Source organism: Lynx canadensis, chromosome D2 (genome assembly GCF_007474595.2).
Source record: "Lynx canadensis isolate LIC74 chromosome D2, mLynCan4.pri.v2, whole genome shotgun sequence".
Classification (NCBI taxonomy): domain Eukaryota; kingdom Metazoa; phylum Chordata; class Mammalia; order Carnivora; family Felidae; genus Lynx; species Lynx canadensis.
The window spans coordinates 27,145,237-27,165,486 of record NC_044313.2 but is presented as its reverse complement, the minus strand read 5'-3'; the positions used below and the strand labels follow the sequence as shown (position 1 = coordinate 27,165,486).

Sequence of the window (20,250 nt, the reverse complement as noted above, 5' to 3'; positions counted from 1 at the left end):
AAGGTTTTCATCAGGGCTGCAGGATACATGTGCAGACTCCACATGAGGAGCCACGATTAGGAAGAAAGGTCTGTACTCCACTGGGAATGGGCTTGGCACAACAGGAGAAAACTGCTATGCTGGCAGCAAGGCAGTAGGGAAGACCCTGTCTATCTCTGGCCTTGCTCAAGACTGACGGAAAATCAAAAACTTCTCACCCGTGGATCGGTAATAAATATCCCTTGGCCCTTTCCCAACACTGTTTTTGAAGATCTGACAGACTCCAATTACTAAGAACTGTTACAATTTGTGAAAAACAACTCCTTTAAAGATAGAAAGATTTCTGAAAAGCAATTACAACCAGCCCACTGCTAATAAGTAGCTCTTGTAGCGGCACCTGGCTGGCTCAGTCAGAAGAACATGCGACTCTTGATCTTGGGTCATGAGTTCCAGCCTCATGCTGGATGGAGAGACTGAGAGAGAAAGAGCACAAGCCAGGGAAGGGGGCATAGGAAGAGAGAGAGACAGAGAGAAAGAGAATCTTAAGCAAGCTCCACACTCAGCATGGAGCCCAACTCAGGGCTCAATTTCAAGACCTGGGATCATGACTTGAGCCGGAATCAAGAGTCGGACATGCTCGTCCGACTAAGCCACCCAGGTACCCCAAGATTACTTAAATAAAACCTAAAAAAAAATAATAATAATAACAAGCAGCTCTTCTATAACCAGCAACCCATAACCTGGTGAAAAGTAGGTCACCTTTTCACAGAGAATATAAAAAGGGAAAAAATGAGCAAGATCTTTACTCCATGTGGACCACCTTTACTATTTTTCTTAAGAGAGAAAAGATGAAAATAAGGAATAGTAAAGGAGGAAACTGAAGAGAAAATTTAGCTCTAAATTGACTCAAGTCCTGCCCATAACCCAGTGAAACCATTTGGGTCCTGTGGTTTTTTTTTTACACCTTTGTTGCCACCAAGATGCAGGGTGAGTTCAGGCCTAATTAATCCAACCAAAAGAGCCTCCTTATAAAGCACCTTTTATTTTTACCCTTGGGTTCTTGTTCTTCGCCAAACTGCAATCAGCCCAACTTTACTCAGGTTCTAATTCCTCTCTTTGGCTTTTCTCTCCACCAACTCCCCACAGGAAACTTGAGCTCCATTTTTTTTTTTTTTTAAGTTTTTTATTTTGAGAGAGCAAGTGGTGGGGAGAGTGGGGTGGGCAGAGAGAGAGGATCCCAAGCAGGCTCCTCATTGTCAGCTCAGAGCTAGACGTGGGGCTTGAACTCACGAACCATGAGATCATGACTTGAGCCGAAGCAAGAGTCGAACGCTTAACCAACTGAGCCACCAAGGCACCCTGGGCTCCTTTTTTCATTTTGCTAAATGCAAAAAACCCAACATGGGCAGCTTCAAAGGGGCATTATCATTTTTTCTACAGAGGCTTAAGTCTGTTATTTAAAACTCTTTAAGACCTCGCTCTCCTTCTCTCTCTGCCCCTCCCCCACTCATGCTCTGTCAAAAATGAATAAACATTAAAAAAATTTTTAAAAAGGGGGGGCACCTGGGTGGCTCAGTTGGTTAAGTGTCCAACTTCTCACACGTTCATCAGTTCGAGCCCCACATGGGGCTTTATGTTGACAGCTCAGAGCCTGGAGCCTGCTTTGGTTTCTGCGTCTCCATCGCTCTCTGCCCCTCCCCCACTCATGTTGGCTCACTCACTCTCTCTCTCAAAAATGAATAAACATCAAAAAAAAAAACTCTTAAGAGCTCACATCTTCTAGTCTGAAATTATCGAAGTTATAACACCACTCATTATTAATTAATCCAGTAAATACTAATTGAGCCTCTATTACATGCTAGATGCTGAGAATACTGAGAACACACTGGTGAAGGAGACAAAGTACTTGGTATCAGAGTTTACATTCTTTTTTTTTTTAACTTTATTTATTTTGAGTGAGTGAGTGAGTGAGAGAGAGAGAGAGAGAGCACGAGGAGAGAAGTGACAGAAAGAAAGGGAGAGAGAGAGGATCCCAAGCAGGCTCTGCACTGCCAGCACAGAGCCTGACATGGGGCTCAAACCCAAAAAACTTGAGATCGTGACCTGAGCCGAAACCAAGAGTTAGAGGCTTAACCAACTGAGCAACCCAGGCGCCCCTCAGAGCTTACATTCTAGTGGGAGGAATGTAGGGAGACAAACAAAGAGGAAAGAGTTTCCCTCCCAAGCTTTAGGAACCTAAAAGTCAGGAACAAGAAAAGGGCAGAAAAAAGCACCCTGTAAGAGATGGGCTACTATCAGAAGGCTAGCAGCACCTACCTCTGCAATACACGTAAGTATAATCAAACAGAGTTTGCCACTGTGAAGTCGGTGCTCATCTGTAAAGAAAAAATAAACCCTTCTCTCCATATCATCCAAACCATGTTTCTATACAGAAAAAGATATGTATCATCAAAATGAACATTTCTACTTTCCCCCTCTTTCACAAAATTCCTGAATGAAAATCAAGGCTCTACTTGCGTTAATTCTTGCTTTTCTACTTGGCAAAAGAATTCCCCCAGAAGATTTTTTTTCTAAAATATCCTGGCAGTCTGATGGACCACTAACCACCTTCCTGAGAGCCATCTACTTAATATAATGGTTCCTACTGTCATGGCCCACATTAGGGCCATGCCCTTTGTTTCCATATAAACCCTTTGCTTCTAAATAGTCAGGTCCTTTCCCCACCCCTCCCACCTACCAGCTAGAAGCACCACCATCTATATCCATCTCCCACAAAATCTGGAAAGGTTTTATAACTGTACATAGCAAACTGGCAGTGGAATCAGAAACAAATTACTTGAAGAACAGGGTCCACCCCATGCCTTTCCTTGTACTGTGCACACTATTTATGACCAGAAAAGATGTGAACTCTTCATCACTTTTCTTTCCTTCCTGCCAAAGTTATTCATTCTACAAATATTTATTTAGTACCTACTACGTGGCAGGCACTGTGCTAGGCATTACAGATACAGCACTGAACTAAACAAAGGTCCCTGGTCTCCCAGGACCCACATTCTAGTTATTAAAAAAGAAGGTAACTGGGGCGCCTGGGTCGCTCGGTCTGTTTAGCGTCCGACTTCGGCTCAGGTCATGATCTCACGGTCCGTGAGTTCAAGCCCCGCGTCAGGCTCTGTGCTGACAGCTCAGAGCCTGGAGCCTGTTTCAGATTCTGTGTCTCCCTCTCTCTCTGACCCTCCCCCGTTCATGCTCTGTCTCTCCCTGTCTCAAAAATAAATAAACGTTAAAAAAAAAATTTTTTTTTAAATAAAAATAAAAATAAAAATAAAAATAAAAATAAAAAAGAAGGTAACGTCAACAGCAGGGCTCTAGGCCCACACAAATGACCAAGAAAGAGCTACTCCATCACTGCCAATTACCAGAACCATGAAAGCTTATTTACTTTCCAAGATCTTTGTGGGTGAGGAGGTGAAATGGAAGCAAAAAGAGGGTTCATGCCAGAATATCCAAAAAGGACAAATGGTTCATGATGTCTCAAATTAGCTTTAACAGGACCCGGATTGAAGTCCATTCCGAGAGAAGATCTATTAACAGATTACAGTGCTATAGAAATGAGCTAAGAGAACTCACCCTGACATTAACCTGCTACTGCCTCAAAGATAAAATCAACTAAAACCTGACAATTAGAAGGCATAATGGGGGTTGTAGTCCAGAAATACATTCATCTCTTCTCATAGACAATGCAAATACAGTAATAATACTTACCTGACATTCCCCAGAGCTTACATCAGAGTTCCTAGGCAGCCAGAAGAGAAATGCCCCCGCCTGTGCAAAACTAGATTCATGAGACTCTTCTACTTATCTGCAATTTCTCTGGCACTATCCTCCCTTTCCTCAAAAGCTGATAAGCAACTCCTGTAAAAAAAAGCCTGCAGCTATCTCTCCACTTAAGAAAAAAAAAGTGTTTCTGAATACAAAACGAAGGCATATTTCATTATAAACTTTTTTAACTCAGAAAAGCACAAAAAAAGGACAACAAAAAACAAGTTTAATCACCCCACCCATTTGTCCTAACTGGTAAAATTTTGGTGAATCAACTTTAAAGTCTGCATAGATATACATATATACACATATACATTTTAGATACACATATATATTTTTAATATTTTTGCCTACTGTCTATTTTTATCTTAGAGAGTAAGAGCACATGTGCACGAGCAGGGGAGAGGCAAAGGAAGGTGGCAGGGGGCAGAGGGCAATTGGGAGGGGCAGAGGGAGAGACAGAATCTTAAGCAGGCTCCATGCCCAGTGCAGACCCCAAGGTGGGGCTCGATCCCACAACCCTGGGATCATGACCTGAGCCGAAATCAAGAGTTGGATGCTCAACTGACTGAGCCACCCTGGCATGCCCCGCCTAACGTCTATTTTTAAGATTAATCAGATACTCCTTCAAGGTAACAATACCCCAAATTAGAAGAACCTCAGGAGAAAAAGGCTTTGAAAGCAGAGCTGAATCAAAGGAATGATAAAATTTTGGAGAATGGAGAGGAGAGGAACAACTGGGTAGAAGACACACAGGTAGCTTCAAAAGCATGATTTCTTCAGGTTGAGTAGCAGGTTTATATATGTTTGTTTTATTATGCTTCATAACTTGTGCTATTTGTTATGCTTACTATAAGCCTCATAATTTAATATTCATACATATAAGAAGTATCTTTTTATAGGTATCAAATAATATATAATAAAGAAGAAAGAGCTAATATCTGGATAGGGGGACAGAGCAGAGCCAAGACAAAGTTGCTTCTATTGCTCCTAAAATCATAATGAGATCCTATCAGTCAGGGCATACAGAAGGTCAGGGGATTAACACATAGCAAGAGCTGGGCCAATGTAGCACAGGAGACATTTTTCTTCTTCTGTTCCTCACTCCCTCAGCCTCACAGGAGCCATGTTTGACGTTAATTCTCCACCATACCTAACACTGCCCCTTGCCATATTTAGGCTGACTGTTGGCAAAGACCAATCCCAGCCTGAGTTCAGAGAGACAGCCTGAGACCACCCATGCTACCATTAATCTGCCCTCAACTTTGCCTTCTATTTTATGTACGACGAAGTGACCAGGACAAAGAAGTTTATAAAATCATTAGAGCTGAAAGTAAGTTCCACGGGCCTCAGTTCACTGTTACAAAGCAAGCAAAGCTACAAGTTCATTTGCAGGGTCCCATCTATACAGTCTTTTCTGTGGTTGCTATGACATTTCTAGAGAAAGGAAGAGGTTATCTCCCTCTACAAAGGAGAAGCCCCAGGAAACATAAATACACAAAAATCTTGTTATCCTGGCCTGCCAGATCTCACCTGCTGAGTCTCAGAGGCCCACCAACCATCTCTGCCGCTCCGCTCAGAGCGGACTGAGATACATACTGGATAGAATCTGCTGGGTTTCCTCCCAATCTCCTCTCACGCCTAGCCCAACTATTACCCTTCCCTACTACCAGTTAAAAGACTATAGATGTAACAGATGAAGAACAGGAGACCAGAGACAACAAACTCAAACTTTTCCAACAGCCACTCCCCTCCTGCTTCCACTCTACATCTCTAGATGGGTAAGGACACTTCTGTTTTAAGTGTTAAGGAACACTGTCCTTCTCAATCTCACCTCTTCCTACGGTACTCAGTACAATAGTCCACGAATTCTCACCACAAGCTGATGCTTCCAATTCTTGTCCTCAAAAGGGAAGTCCCTGATGCATGCTAATCCCTCCCCTTCCCACACAATAGACTTTGCATCTACTTACCAAAATCTGCTAAAATCACTTGCTACTTTTTGTAAAGACCAATTTTTTTTCCTGTTCTATTTTTGAAGTACTCCCCCTCCAGCTCCAGGTTTTCCCAACACCACCTAATTGCCATCTGGCAGTGAGAAATCACTGTTTTCCAGTAATCAGGACCATCACCCTGTACAGGAGGCCCCAACAGTTCATCCAAAGTTTCAAAGTATTAATGCTGCTCCTTGATTCTAGCTAAGTAGCTGCCTGCCACACCTCCTGCTTCCTGAGCCCCCGAAGTAGCCTGCCTTACCTTTGGTGTCCTGCATGACAATCGAGCTGTACTTTAAGAAGGTTATGAGTAGATTACTGGTCTGTACATCTGCATCCAGTGGGAGTTCCACAGAACTTATAACTGGAATAGAAGAGATGAAATGTATTTAGCCTATAACATATTCTAAGACTTCTACTTACATAGCCAATTTGCCAGCAGACAAAAAATCACCAAATAAACTTTTTCCACAAAAGAGGGAGGACCAAGTGTTTCGCATTAAACCCTTAGCTACTGTTCCTAGGCCTCTAGGGCCCTTCCTACTCCCATGATTGGTCCCAAGACCAATACCTTTCCTGTAACATAGGAGAGCAGGTCTACGGGAACAGTGCTTTTCTCCCAACATCCTAAAAAGGGTCTTTTGATTCTGCTTTTAGCATCAAGTAACCCAAAAGTGTTCAGGGCCCTTCTTAAAGGCACTCTGATTTGTACCTAAGGGAAAGATCTGTATTGAATATAAATGAGCCTTGCTTTGATGAGTCTCCTGCTTAAAATAAATGACAATTCATTCCTAATAAGGAGAAATCTTGCTCAGTTTTAAGAATAAGACTTTAGGCTAGAAATACCCAAGATGGAAGGGAAAAAAGTTAAGACAGAATTACATGCAAATTCTACTCCTTAATCTCTTCCCCTGCCCCGGCCCCCCAAAACGGAACCTGAAAAAGAATACTGAAATACTGAAAACAGGTGGACACTATTGATTGGGATAGCCTGGAAACTGAGTTTTATACACCCAGCTACTTATTATTTCCAAGAGAAATTACCCCTTGTCCCCACTCTCTGAGCCACAGTTGTAATGAACAATGAGGGACCAAACCAGGGCTAACCCACACAGAATCGTCTTTCTGTTTTTGTTTTTTGTTTTTTTTTTTAAAGTAGGCTCCACATCCAATGTGGGGCTTGAACTCACAACCCTGAGATCAAGAGTCTCATGCTCTATCAACTGAGCCAGTCAGATGGCCCGAGAACAGTCTTAATGCAGATATATCAAGTTTCTAAGACTTTAAATTAGACTTAGACATCTTGTTAACTGTTTTTACACTAAGACATAATATAAAAGCAAAAGGAGGCTCATGATGGCTCAGACAAGCTAGAAAATCTATAGCTTTCTGCAGTATTTTCACCTGTGAAGACTCAGCTGAATTTGGGATATTACTCATAATATGTATTCACAACCATAGTGGATCCTTCTGGAGTTATTATGATGTATGCTGAGAACATTTATTAACAATGGGAAACATTTGCATATAATGGTTCCATAACACACAGCAAGCACAACAGAAAGCCTTATGAGAAGAAATTAGCATGTCCAATCCTTGGCTGTTTTCCCACAGTTCAGCCTCCCAAAACTAATAAAAGACAAATATATTTTTATGTTCAAATACTAAAAGGTCTTAATTCACGTTATGGGTTAATGACCTGAGACTACTACTACAAGCCTATTTTGAAGCTCAGAGCCCATAATCATTCCTTTGTCCAATACAAAGAGGAATCTAACTGGTAAGTGGGACTTTTTTCCCCACTCACACACAGCAGTAACTGGAAAAATGTCTTATGTAATATGCAGAAATATAGAAGTATATGTATTTTTAGTTTACCAGAAAGTCCTCTCATGCCAAGGCTGAGTTGTCAAATGTCAAGTCTGAGCTGGGAACAAATGTTACATCTAAACTCCTGGCTTTTAAAAATAATGGCTTCAGTGACATACCTTTAAATATAACTGGGCCACTGAGCACCACTATACATAATTAAAGACAAAAACCTGGAAACAAGGTTATAACGCTTAGGATCCCTATAGATAGGAAATGAGTTAGGAGAGAGGAAAAAGGACAAAATAGAAGAAATAGAATAAAATCCCTCATAAATTAAAATCCCCTTCTTAAGGAAGAGTTATTCCTTGATCTTTGGCTTCATAATTCTTCCCAGCAGCCTCTGACAAGGGAGACAGTCATTTGAAAGTGGGCTGACTCCATCTTCCCACTAGAAAAAATAAAAGCTCAACTGGTTGTAGGTAAGTAAGCACAAATCCTGCCATTGCATAATCAAGTGTGTGGGTGGAATGTTCACAATGAACAGTTTGAAAGGCAGTTCTCTGAAGCATCCAAACCCCAACATCACATGGAATTCAGATATATGGATATATATATATATATATATATATATATATATATATATATATATATGGCTTTTGATATCCATGGTAACCAGGCAGGCTTCGTCCTTAAAGAGAAAGAACAGTATTTCCATTGGATTATTCAGTGACCTGAAAAAGCAAAGACAAGTAAGCAATCCTTACTACTTGCTCCTTCTCACTAAGATATTTTGGAATTTGGCTTTCAGTTCCAAACAGATCCAACTTGCTACCATAGACCTGAGTACGAATGGCACCTTCCTGACACTCTTCTGTACCAACACCACTTTTACTACCTTGAAATGCTACTGCCACAGGTGCTATATGAAAATTTCAAGGAGAAAAGGCAGATCAAACAAGATCATTTCTCGTACAGACAGTAGAGAGGCACAGAGAAAGGATCAAAGTTGGATTTCCTATATTTCTTTACCCATAATTCAGTAAACATTTCAGGTAAAACATCAAGTATTAAACAAAGATTATTTTTAGGTTAATGTACTCTATCAAACACACTCAGGTGACAACAAAGCTTATTGGGCAAAATTCATAACTTCTTTCCTGCTACCTTTTTCTTAAGTTCCAGCCATAAAATTTATAAAGTGGAAATTTGTGTGCGTGCGTGGGGTGGGGGGTGGGGGGGGTTAGGGGTAGAAGTCTTAAATACCCACCAAATTCCAATTATAATACACTCAAAACTTGATATTTTCCCCCTGTGAGTGCTGGCAGACACATATCAGTATGTAATATCTGAGGGTTCACTTTCTCATGCATGTATTCAACTAATATTTACTACGTAGTGACCATGCCAGGCACTACACTGGTCAGACAATAGTGAACAAAACAGACATGGTCCCTGCCCTGACCCATGTCCTGGATCTTAGTCTCAACTCTCACTAACAGTAGGTGAACGATTTATTTCTCTGGCCTCAATTCCCTCATTTGACCAATGGTAACATGAGATAACATTACTATCTTACATTTATTTCAGAGAGACCTTCATAAACTATCTCATCAGAGCCTCACAAGTATCCTGAGAGTTTGGCAAGACAGGCATCACTGACCTCAGAGGTCCCTTTCAGATCTAGCACTCCATGATTCTACAACCATTTCCTGAGGACAGGCTTCTAACACAGAGAAAAGCACCTGACTATCTTTTCCAAAATTTCCATTGGAGCTTCAGAAGTCCTAAAGGATATCACCTCAGACAATTTCTTAAGTGAAAGAATTAACAACTGTGTTCTTTGTTCAACACAGCTACACTCACCCTGAAAGATTCAAGATCGTACTAATCAAGAAAACATGAGGTGGTGGGTTTACCATCAGAGGAGGGTGGTGTGGTCCCAAGTGGTGTGGCTGGGGTTGTCGGAGCAGGACTGACAGGGGTTGTCACCAAGCCCATCTCTGGATGACTCTGAAAGAGAAAAGAAGCAGGTAAGAAAAGACATAACCTAGTTCTGAGTAGCCTCCCCACAACAGTCTTTCTGGTATTCCTGGCGTCATAATTAGATGGAATGCTCACTGAGGAGGGACCGCTTCTGCATTGAGTTCCCGTGAGAACGTGATTCCCGTTGATGCTTGCTAAATTCTAATAAGAAGCTCTGTGGGCAAGTTTTCTTTAAGCAACTAAGTTCCCATTACATAAGTTTTCTGCAGAACCATGCAAATAAAAAACTGGGGTAAACAAATACCTGAGATTATTCTACCAAAAAGAGGGCATCTACAGTCCTAACTGAACCTGGGAAAGGACTCCTCTCATCAGATCAACCTAAAACACATACATAGGCTGTCTTGATGACCACACCGTTGACAAGTAAGTACAGGCGAAGCAAGTGGATAAGAGGTGTTATAAAAAGAGCTAGCAGACAGCAGTCTCCCTGTTCCACAACCAATAAGAGTGTACAGTGTGGAAGCAGAGACATGGGGGAGACATCCACTGGGACCCAAACAGATGACTCCTCTGTCCCTGACCTTCCTTAGCCACCTCTGTCACATTAGCTCTTGAGAATTAAGCTGAGTGGCAGCTATTCCCTTCTCCTCCCCAACAGCTTTTCCAGCCTTTCACCTTCCTCATCCCTCCTTTAACATCAGTGACAGACACCAGACAGCAGACAAACATAATGAGAATGGTGGATAAAATCTCTCATGTTCTCAGTCTTGATAAATAATAAGTGTCCTCATAGGCAGAGCCTAAACCAGCACACTACTTTTTAAGCATGGCCTCTTTTTGTTGTTGTTAAATAAAACTCCATCAGTGATTCCATCCATACACATCTGCCCTTTGAAACAGAAAAAAGCATAAACATAAACAAACGTTCTTTTAAAAGAAACCTGCATACATATTTTAAACATTCTGACTCTAAGATACAAACACTTTATCAATTTTTAAAGACACCTTTCATGGCCAGCACTTGAGCTCCTGGCCTGTTTTAGTCCCTCTCTACCAACTACCGAAGACATCCCAAGCTAGGAAGTGACCTAGCACTCAGGATCCTGTGACTTCCTGCTTTCAATACGCATAGACCATTTTTTCTCCTAACAGCTAGCCTTATGCTAGATACGATACTTTTTACTTTTGTACTCGGGAAATTGGTGAAATAATAAGACAAGTGACTTGGCCTCTTTTATCTCTAGTTGCAATTCCACAGTGGTTTAGGAAGCAGAAAGCCTGACATGAAAATCCATATGGGAATTGCCAGTGAGCAAAATGAAGTAATCTCAACTTGTCTTGGTTAACAGAATCAGTAAACTGGTCAAATGAATTAGTAGACTGGTCAAAACCATTGACTTTGCATACTATCAGACCCGCTTCAGCACTAGATAGAAACATACATAATTGAGGACAACCCGATACAGAGGCAACTAATGCAACTCTTTGTTACTACCACTTACCAATACAAAGCAGGGGTTAAACGGGCAGAGCCAGCGAGGCTTTTCAATGGAGTGAATCTGTATGAAATTCAGGGAGAAGAAGGATTGGAGTTTTTAATATAACCCACCTGGGCTAACACTGTGATGAAGTTGCGATTTAAATGAACAGCTTCATAAAGTGCCAGAAGGATGGCCTCATTGGTTCTAAAGAAAGAAAACAAAGAGAACAAACTGGAGAGGCTCTTATAGTGGAAGAGTTAAAACACTATGACCAACAAGATAAAATTTCACCCAAGTTCCTCATTATCAATCCCTTTGAGTTTCTAATGTTCCCTTTATTTCCTTGTTGGGTTTATGTAAAGGGTATAGAGGCAAGGAGTCAGGGCTTTAATTTTAATTCCTTAGGACTAGTTCTTATTCACTTCATTCCCTACTTTCCTTCTCATTTTTCTACTCCAATTCAGTTAAGTCCTTAACTGGCTCAGACACCTAGCCCCCCTTCATTTCATTCCAGAGACAGCTGAGAACCATTTTTCAGCTTCTTAGGGCTCAACAGACATGTCCAACGGAGTGGTTTCTAAGGGTCCATTATTGTTTACAACCCAAGAAACATCTTATAAATCACCATAAAAGTTTGAATCCATAAAAGATTAACAAGAGGTAACGTTTCACACTCCTATCCAGCCAGATAGCCCACACTAGAGTTCAAGTCACCGCACAAGAAATGTCAGCCACTTACTGTACTGAGATTTTCTCATGGGCATCTGCTATGAACATGCTGCCCACCTGTGGAAGGAAAGAGGAATTGCAGATTTATAGCAGGGAAATGTGAAAGGGGCTCTGTGCCGGTGAAGCCTTTATTTAAATCAGTGAAAGGACAAGCTGCTTGCAGCCTGAGGGAACAGGGAACTGGCCCACCCATCCTACAGACGAAAACCAGCCCACTTTAAAGATCTTCAAAGAATCACAAGAACTCCACTAAATTGTCTTTCCTTAAGGGGCCTTAAAACAGAACAATCAGGACTTTGGTCCAGCTCTCCTCTTCAATGTGTAAGTTCAGTAACCGCTGACAGCAAGTAAATGGTAACCTAGACCTCCTTGTCACTCTGCATCTTTCCCAAAAGTTGCTTATTTGAAGTCAGAAACTAACTTATAAAGAACACCACAGAAAGCACACTGATTTCATCCAACATAGAGCCATCTTCGGAGGAATATTTGGGTTTCAGACCAGAAATTTCTATGTGAGACCCACTTTCAGATCATAAAATCTTTAGTCTGTGTTGTAGGCAGGGCAGCCAAAGAAGTAAATGGAGTAGGCTATCTCCAATATGTGTGATATCAGAGGCACTGAGAAAGATGCCCATCCCTCTAAAAATACTTTTCCATCTGCCTACTGATGCTCCCAAACTATGCAGCTCAAACTTCCTTTGTTTCATACAAAACTTTTCCTTCCTGGCTAAAAGGCCAGGATCCCTGGGAGCAGTATAATTATATCCAATTCATTTAACCAAATACCAACACAGTGCTCATATTGCTCTGACCTCTGAGAAACTTTATTCACTTATGCTTCAGAGTTAAAGAGCTTATCAGATCCTTTTCTGAGAGTAGACTCTAAGAAAGAAGAAGGGAAGATGACAGGCATTGAGGGGAAAAAGCTGCCTTTTCGGGGATAGATGGATGATTATTTTTTGCAGTGAACTCAAAAACTGTCTTGCCCTACAGCTGATCACTTGAATACTAATGTCCAAGACGAAAGACTTTCTAAATCTGCCTAGATTCTAAGACCTGCGAGATTTATCTCTTAAAAATTAGTCCCAGCAGGAGCACCTGGGTGGCTCAGTAGGTTAAGTAACCAACTTCGGCTCAGGTCATGATCTCATGGTTCGTGGGTTTGAGCCCCGTGTCGGGCTCTGTGCTGAGCACTTGCTCGGAGTCTGGAGCCTGCTTCAGATTCTGTGTCTCCTTCTCTCTCTGCCCCCTCCCCCCCTTGTGCTATAAGTCTCATTCTGTCTCTCAAAAATAAATTAATTAATTAAAAAAAAATTTAAAAACAAAATTAGTCCCAGCCATTCGCAATTATGTGGATAGAACTAGAGGGTATTATGCTAAGCAAAATTAGAGAAAGACAAATATCATATGACTTCACTCACATGAGTACTTTAAGATACAAAACAGATGAACATAAGGGAAGGGAAGCAAAAATAATATAAAAACAGGGAGGGGGACAAAAACATAAGAGACTCTTAAATACAGAGAACAAACAGAGGGTTCCTGTAGGGGTTGTGGGAGAGGGGGATGGGCTACATGGGTAAGGGGCGTTAAGGAATCTACTCCTGAAATCATTGTTGCACTATATGCTAACTTGGATGTAAATTAAAAAATAAAATAAATAAAATAAAATAAAATAAAATAAAATAAAATAAAATAAAATAAAATAAAATAAAATAAAATAAAATAAAATAAAAAAATATTAGTCCCAGGTTACCTGGCCCAAAATGACTATGGTGCCAAGGTTGAGAAACCTTATTCAGAAGTCTTGCAAAATGGACCAGTAACTTTCCTAAACTATGGACCTCTCAGTCCATTAAATCTTTAGATAAGTGGGTCAAATCCACTGCATCAATCCCTCAACTCCAGAACCAGCTATGAGGGATCAAGTGGCCACAGCAGACAGCCAAGGGGCACTCGGGGCTGGGCTCAGATCTAAACTTTCCTATTCAATATTCTGTAGGGTCAGTCCTCAAACATAGCCAGCTCTTCAGGAAGCAAAAATCTGGCTTAATGTGTACCTTTTTTAGCTTTTATAAAACTGAATTAATTAATTTGAAAAAAATCAATCCCAGAGCAATCGGAGCTCTCCTTTCCTTATCTCACTTGGATTTAGGAATCAATAAAAGAGATACAGCTCTCAAAAATATCTGTTCTTTGGGACTTCTGGGTGGCTCAGTTGGTTAAGCGTCCAACTCTTGATTTCCACTAAGGTCATGATGTCATGGTTCATGGGATAAAGCCCCGCAACAGGCTTCTCACTGACAGCTTCGAGCCTGCTTAAGATTCTCTCTCTCTTTCCTTTTTCTGCCCCTCCCCCTGCTTGCACCCGCTCGCTCTCTCTCTCCCTCTCTCTCTCTCTCTCTCTCTCAAAGATAAACATTCAAAACTCTGCTCTGAGCCACTCTCCCCTCATCATGCCATCATCTCAAACATTTGAACTTCTAAGTACAGATTTGTCTACCCCTGCAGATGCCTTAAGACTGCTGAGCAAGACAGAAAAAACAAGTCGGACTTACCATATTTGTTAAAGCAGAGAAAAAACCACTCTGGTGTTCTTCTTCCTTGTCTTTATATTGCCTGAACAAAAATAACTAAATTCAACTTTAGTATTATTTATCAAGTATGTCTCCATCCTTGGCATTTTAGATAATCAGGGCAGGGCACTCTTTGAATTCAGTGACTCCAGAAAACAAAAGCATTATGACAATGTAGCCACTCCAGTCTCCCCTGCAAGCTAAGAGGCATGCATGCCTCTGCTCTTGAGGCGGAATGTATCAAAATGCCTGGCTACTTTGGGAGAGAGGCAGAAAGCAAGCTGCAAACGTGTGAAACTGCTCTAACATATGGCTGATCCAGTTATTTCCCAAACAGACTATTACTTGAAAAGTGTAACAGTGAAATTACTTTAAGGCTGTAGAGTGAAAATCTTGTTTGTTTTTGAAGGAAGAGGAGGGAAATCTGTGAGCTAAACTATTTGTGGAGATGGGGCAGATTTGAAATTCCACATCCAATTGTGTGTGAGCAAAGTCTGGAGAGGAACAAGAAAGATACTGCCTGGCCCTTGCCAGGATTAGGAACACTTCTGGTTTCCATTCACTGAATACCAGATCCTTCTTCATCCAAAGCAAAAGGGAAAACAAGCATCAATGAAGAGAGCCCTCAGAAAAGACAGGGACTCTGGGAAGCTGCGGTTGATTCCTGATGAAAAAGAAGTATCCACCAAACTAGAGCTAATTCAATATGTTTTCTCCTTTTATTTATTTTTTAAGTGTACAAAAAAGTGGTGCTTCGTAACCTTTTTTACATAGAAAATGACTTGTATGATACATCGCGCTAAATGGAAGAGCCTGCTTATGTCTGGAAAACAAGTTAAAATACCCTGCAATAAAATACCAAAGGTTGCAAAAAAAAAAAAAAGAAATGTGTCTAATTGCTTAAATAAAAGATGACACTAACCTGGTGGCTACTTTCCCCCTGGTATTAGAAACAACTCCTGCTGGGGCACCTGAGTGGTTCGTCAGTTAAGCGTCTGAGTGTTGGGTCTCAACTCAGGTCACGATCTCATGGTTTGTGAGTTTGAGCCCCATGTCAGGCTCTGGACTGAAGTGCAGAGCCTGCTTGGGATTCTCTCTCTTTCCCACTCTGCCCCTCCCTTGCTCATGCTCTGTTTCTCAAAAAGAAGGAAGGAAGGAAGGAAGGAAGGAAGGAAGGAAGGAAGGAAGGAAGGAAGGAAGGAAGGAAGGGAGGGAGGGAGGGAGGGAGGGAGGGAGGAAGGGAGGGAGGGAGGGAAGGAGGGAGGGAAAGAGAAAGAAGGAAGGAAGGAAGGAAGGAAGGAAGGAAGGAAGGAAGGAAGAAAAGAAAGAAAGGAAGGAAAGAAAAGAAAGAAGAAAGAAAAGAAAGAAAGAAAGAAAGAAAGAAAGAAAGAAAGAAAGAAAGAAAGAAAGAAAGAAAGAAAGAAAGAAAGAAAGAAAGAAAGAAAAAGAAACAACCTTTGCTAAGGCCATCACGCTGAGCTTAGAGCAAATATGTCTACCAGAAGCTAAATCTAAGAATACTCTTCTAGGATAGGTAAGGGAAATTCACCCAAGCACTGGAGCAAACCTGTTTTCTACTCAACCAATTCAAACGAAAATTAGACCCTTCCCTTCTGGAACAGTGGACTTACCTATTATACTCAGATAAAGCCTGGGCAATCACAAGTCCCATTCCCTAGAAAGAAAAAGGATAGCACAGGTGAAATAAGGGGCTGGTGGTGATGCCAGGCCAGGGAAAACACTAAATACAGTCCTGGGGTCCAGATTTTCCTAATCTAACTATCTTAATGTTACTTTAATAGAGTAACAAGGGGGTGGGGGGCACAAAACAGACCAGCCCAGATCACTGACAATTTCACTGGGATCATTTTCACCTCAAAAGATAAGACAAAGTTAGAATCTTCAAACAAAAAGCTCTTATGTCTCTAGAACAGTCACAGTAAGAGCGACAATGAGTCTCACGCTAAATGAAGGTGCTTAGAGACAAGCCACTCTCTTTCAGGCCACAGGAAAACAGGAAGGTACCAGGAAGATGCATCCATCTTCTTACCCACTTTCCCTTTAGAACCCGCTAATAAACATGACACAAAGATCAAGTAAGGCCATGGGATGAATCATGTGTGCTTTTTTTTTCATAAGATAAATTAGAAGAATGAAGAGGGCAATATGCCTGACACCTGGTCATCTTCTTCCTCCCTTAGTCAGAGATCAGATATTCAATCCCAAACTTTCAAGGACATATGTAACAGATACAGAGACCATCCTCCATGCTTCAGCTTCACCAAGTTGGGCTGCAAATGCCATCTAGCTAGTTCTACAAGAAGGGATCTCCCATCAGTTAGTCTTCTAAGCCTCACCGTGTCTTTTTTTTTTTTATTTCATCTTTACTGACATACAAAATTGTAAGATATCTAAAGTATATACATCGTGGTGATTTGATATATCATCTAAGCCTTCTTATTCTTGGGAATGTAACTTACTGACTCTATAGGATCATCAACCTCAGCACACTGTAACATGAAACATAACCAACCATTTCATCATGATTAGCAAACAAATGTCTCTTCACACCTTCCTTCCATGATGAGAAGATTAAAGACAATAAAATAGTCACACTGATGCTCTAAAAGGAAAAGACTGATTCCCTCTTTATAGCCAGATGAAATTAACACAATAGCTCTCTGCTCTCTGTTCTAAATATCAAGTACTTAAACAAACATAAGTACTTAAAACAACATACAAGGATCTAGATACTCACATTGAGCGTAGCCTCATCATCCACAATAGACAGCTTCACAATATAAGGATTCACAGACTGTTAAATAAGAGAAGAGATTCAAGGTGAGTTGACTTAGTTAATAACCCATTAGTTATTTAACAAAGTGTTAACAAAAATGGTTCTATAAGGCCCTCTCTCTATAGTGATGCTCCTAATACCCAGATCAAACCCATTCTGCCAACTGACTCCCCCCATTTCCAGTAAATCTCTCAGTGTGCATGGGCAATCACCACACACACACACACACACACACACACACACACACACCAGTTCTGTTCTACTTGCATTTTCCTCTAGGCTGGATCGGTCCAGGCCTATGTCTGCCACTTCTCCCATCTTTCCATCTTACTTATTTCTAAGAAGTGAACACTCCACAAAACTCATTTCGTCCTATCCTACCAATAATCTGAGTCCACAGGGACAGCACAGCAGTCTTGGGGGAACATAAAAGCTTCTTTGCCATAAGGCACAGATGTATAAGTTGTTAACTTACAGTCTCATCCCAAAGGCTCCCTAACCATTCCACAAACTATATGCAAGGACTGATTCACCCACCCGTAAAACAAAGCCACCTTGGGGGTGGAAAGTGGCAGCTGCTTAACAGCCAGAGAGGCCATTTATGGATCTGATACCCAAATAACACTGCAGGGGAACTGAAAAAAAAGATGTAATTACCCAAACTACAATCTGGTCAGAACACTGGGATTTAATGATTGTCCCATCACTTACAACATTGGAAGATTTCTTGAGTTTTCCCAGACCCAATCTCAGCTGGGCAGCATATGGAAATGGACATATATTTAAACTCATTATGCAGTTGGGCCATATCCTACCAGTGGAATGAAAACCAATGACCTGCTCACCTTAAAAACATCCCACACAAGGGATGTAAGGAAAGACCTCACCTAGATCAGCCACCAATTTTAACCCAAGGGAAGCAAAGAACAATATTGGTAGTTTCTACAGCACCCAAGAAAACTCATCACTAAGAAACTTGGAAACCCCCCACATAGACTTTATTTAATCAAGTTTCTGAGGGTATCTTTTGAATGTCAACTGGCAATAGAAAAAGAGACAGCTTTACTTTCTTAAGAGCCCAAATGTTTACAATGTTTTCTACAACACAACCCAAGGAGGTAAAATCCACTCCATTTGCCACTTGATCTGAAAGAGGAAGGCTCTCTACACTGCTTCCTATAACCAGTAGTCAAATCCTGCTGATGCTGCAGATGTCAGACAAGGTCCAATGCAAGTGGGTCCTTGGAAAAGAAATTGGCAGTAGGCTGACTTAGAGATGCCACAATGAAGAGAACAACACTAGAAGGAGCAGGCCACTGTTTCTTGGCATAATCTTTAAAACGTCCTTGTCACTCACCGTCCCAAAAGTCCAGTTTTAGGTAATAATAAAGATCATCTGATTACCAAGAACAACCTATCTTTAGCAGTTGAGGAAAAGGGAAGGTGGCTAAAAGCAAAGGTTTGGGTTCTAGCTCCTCTACTTACTAATTGTGACAAGTTAGGCACCTTTATTAACCTAAGCTCAACTTCCTCATCTTCAAAATGGGGACAATATTTTCTTTCTCAGGGTTGCCATAAGACTTAAAAATGAATTAAGACATGTAAAATCCTTAGCATAGTATCTAGCATACGGTGAGGGCTACATGATCGGTAACTATGTATTTGCTTCTTCAACATTTTTATCATGTTTGAAGGAAAACTCTTTAAGAAAAAAAAGAAAACGAAAAGGATCAATTTGCAACTGGACAACAAACAAGTCTGTAATTTCTGGGAAACATCATGTCCAACTGGGGACTGAGTCACGTCATTACAGGAGACTGGACAAACCGAGAAGGCCAGGATCTTAATGCTGTGAAAATTTCTATTCTACCAGATACTGATTTTCCTTAACACTATATGCCTGTTGTGCTGGTCACGTTTTTTAAACTGAAAGCAATCTACTTCTCATCCACAAGACAGAATTACAAACTCTGTGAGCCTATACAGGATCACTCTAACAAGGTTCTGCCTTTATTTGATCTAAACCATACCCATCATTTTTCATTGGCTTTTGCGGGGGGGGGGGGGGGGGGGGGGAACCTCTTCTATCCCCTTAGATGAAATAACAAAAATGGAATGCACTATTTCAGGTGAAGAAGAATTATTTACATTTACTACATGATGTCTTTTCCATCACTTCCATTCCTTAAGTCCAACAACCTTATCTGCCTTCTCTGCGTTTAGGTGGGTGCCCAGTCTCCCTGGAGCCCTGCACCTTGCTAAAAGGTTGCAACTTTCCCTATCCATCATGGGATGGATTGTGGTGGTAGCTAGAATCTGTCCTCCCCAGCATGCATCCTCTCATACTAGTTTGCATAAAATTTTACCAGCTCTTGGTTTTGCTATGTTCATCTGGAATTCCTCATGTGCCTGTCAAAAACCTTCCTGCTCCATGGTCACTAGGTTTCCTTAATGGTTTCTGATGAGTGACTTCTATCAAAAGCTGCAAAGCCCAGATAAATTATGCCCACTAGCTTGCCCTTGCCTACTATACTAATTCTTCTGAGGCTTCTGACAGACTAGAGATGCATACCTCACTCCAGAAATATGATTTTCTCTAGTTCCTTGTCCCTGTCTAATTTTTCAGGCTGACATTTCAAAGAGCCCTACTGGGCTGAACCAGGGTTCAGTTCACATTTAGAGAAACCAAGCCATTGCCTCAGATTGGCCTGCATCCAGCAGAATGTTCGGAAAATATTCATTACTGATGAGGGCACTTTCCTATAACGTACAACTCAACTTTCATTAACTATCTCCAGCATTTTTCCTCAGTTACTTCTCTCGCTATTGTAATAAGGCCACAGTGGCTTTTACACATGACAGAGATCAAAATGGCTACCATGCCAACCCCCCCAGATCACCAGTAAAACAGGTGTTGGTGATACATTACATATTTATTAGTAGCTCCACACACCATTTGTAAGTTACTCCAAGAAAATTAAAGCAATCAACTCCTGGGATCCCTAACACAGTAACATTGCTCCACATATTCCAGTCCCTCTTTAAGTATTCCTTTCTCACAGCCTCCCCTTCTTCCA

At 41.2% G+C, this 20,250-nt stretch overlaps 1 protein-coding gene across 1 annotated transcript in view; it reads right to left on the bottom strand.

The window, feature by feature from the left end:
- Window positions 1-20,250, bottom strand: part of ARMH3 (armadillo like helical domain containing 3) — a 176,504-nt gene that overhangs the window by 130,109 nt on the left and 26,145 nt on the right. Inside the window, exons 9-16 of the mRNA XM_030334492.1 lie at window positions 17,135-17,191; window positions 16,008-16,051; window positions 14,359-14,419; window positions 11,811-11,857; window positions 11,200-11,275; window positions 9,521-9,614; window positions 6,055-6,156; window positions 2,296-2,354 (exon numbers count right to left, since the gene is read on the bottom strand). Of these exons, the coding sequence (XP_030190352.1) occupies window positions 2,296-2,354; window positions 6,055-6,156; window positions 9,521-9,614; window positions 11,200-11,275; window positions 11,811-11,857; window positions 14,359-14,419; window positions 16,008-16,051; window positions 17,135-17,191 (540 nt within the window). The remainder of the gene's footprint in view (window positions 1-2,295; window positions 2,355-6,054; window positions 6,157-9,520; window positions 9,615-11,199; window positions 11,276-11,810; window positions 11,858-14,358; window positions 14,420-16,007; window positions 16,052-17,134; window positions 17,192-20,250) is intronic.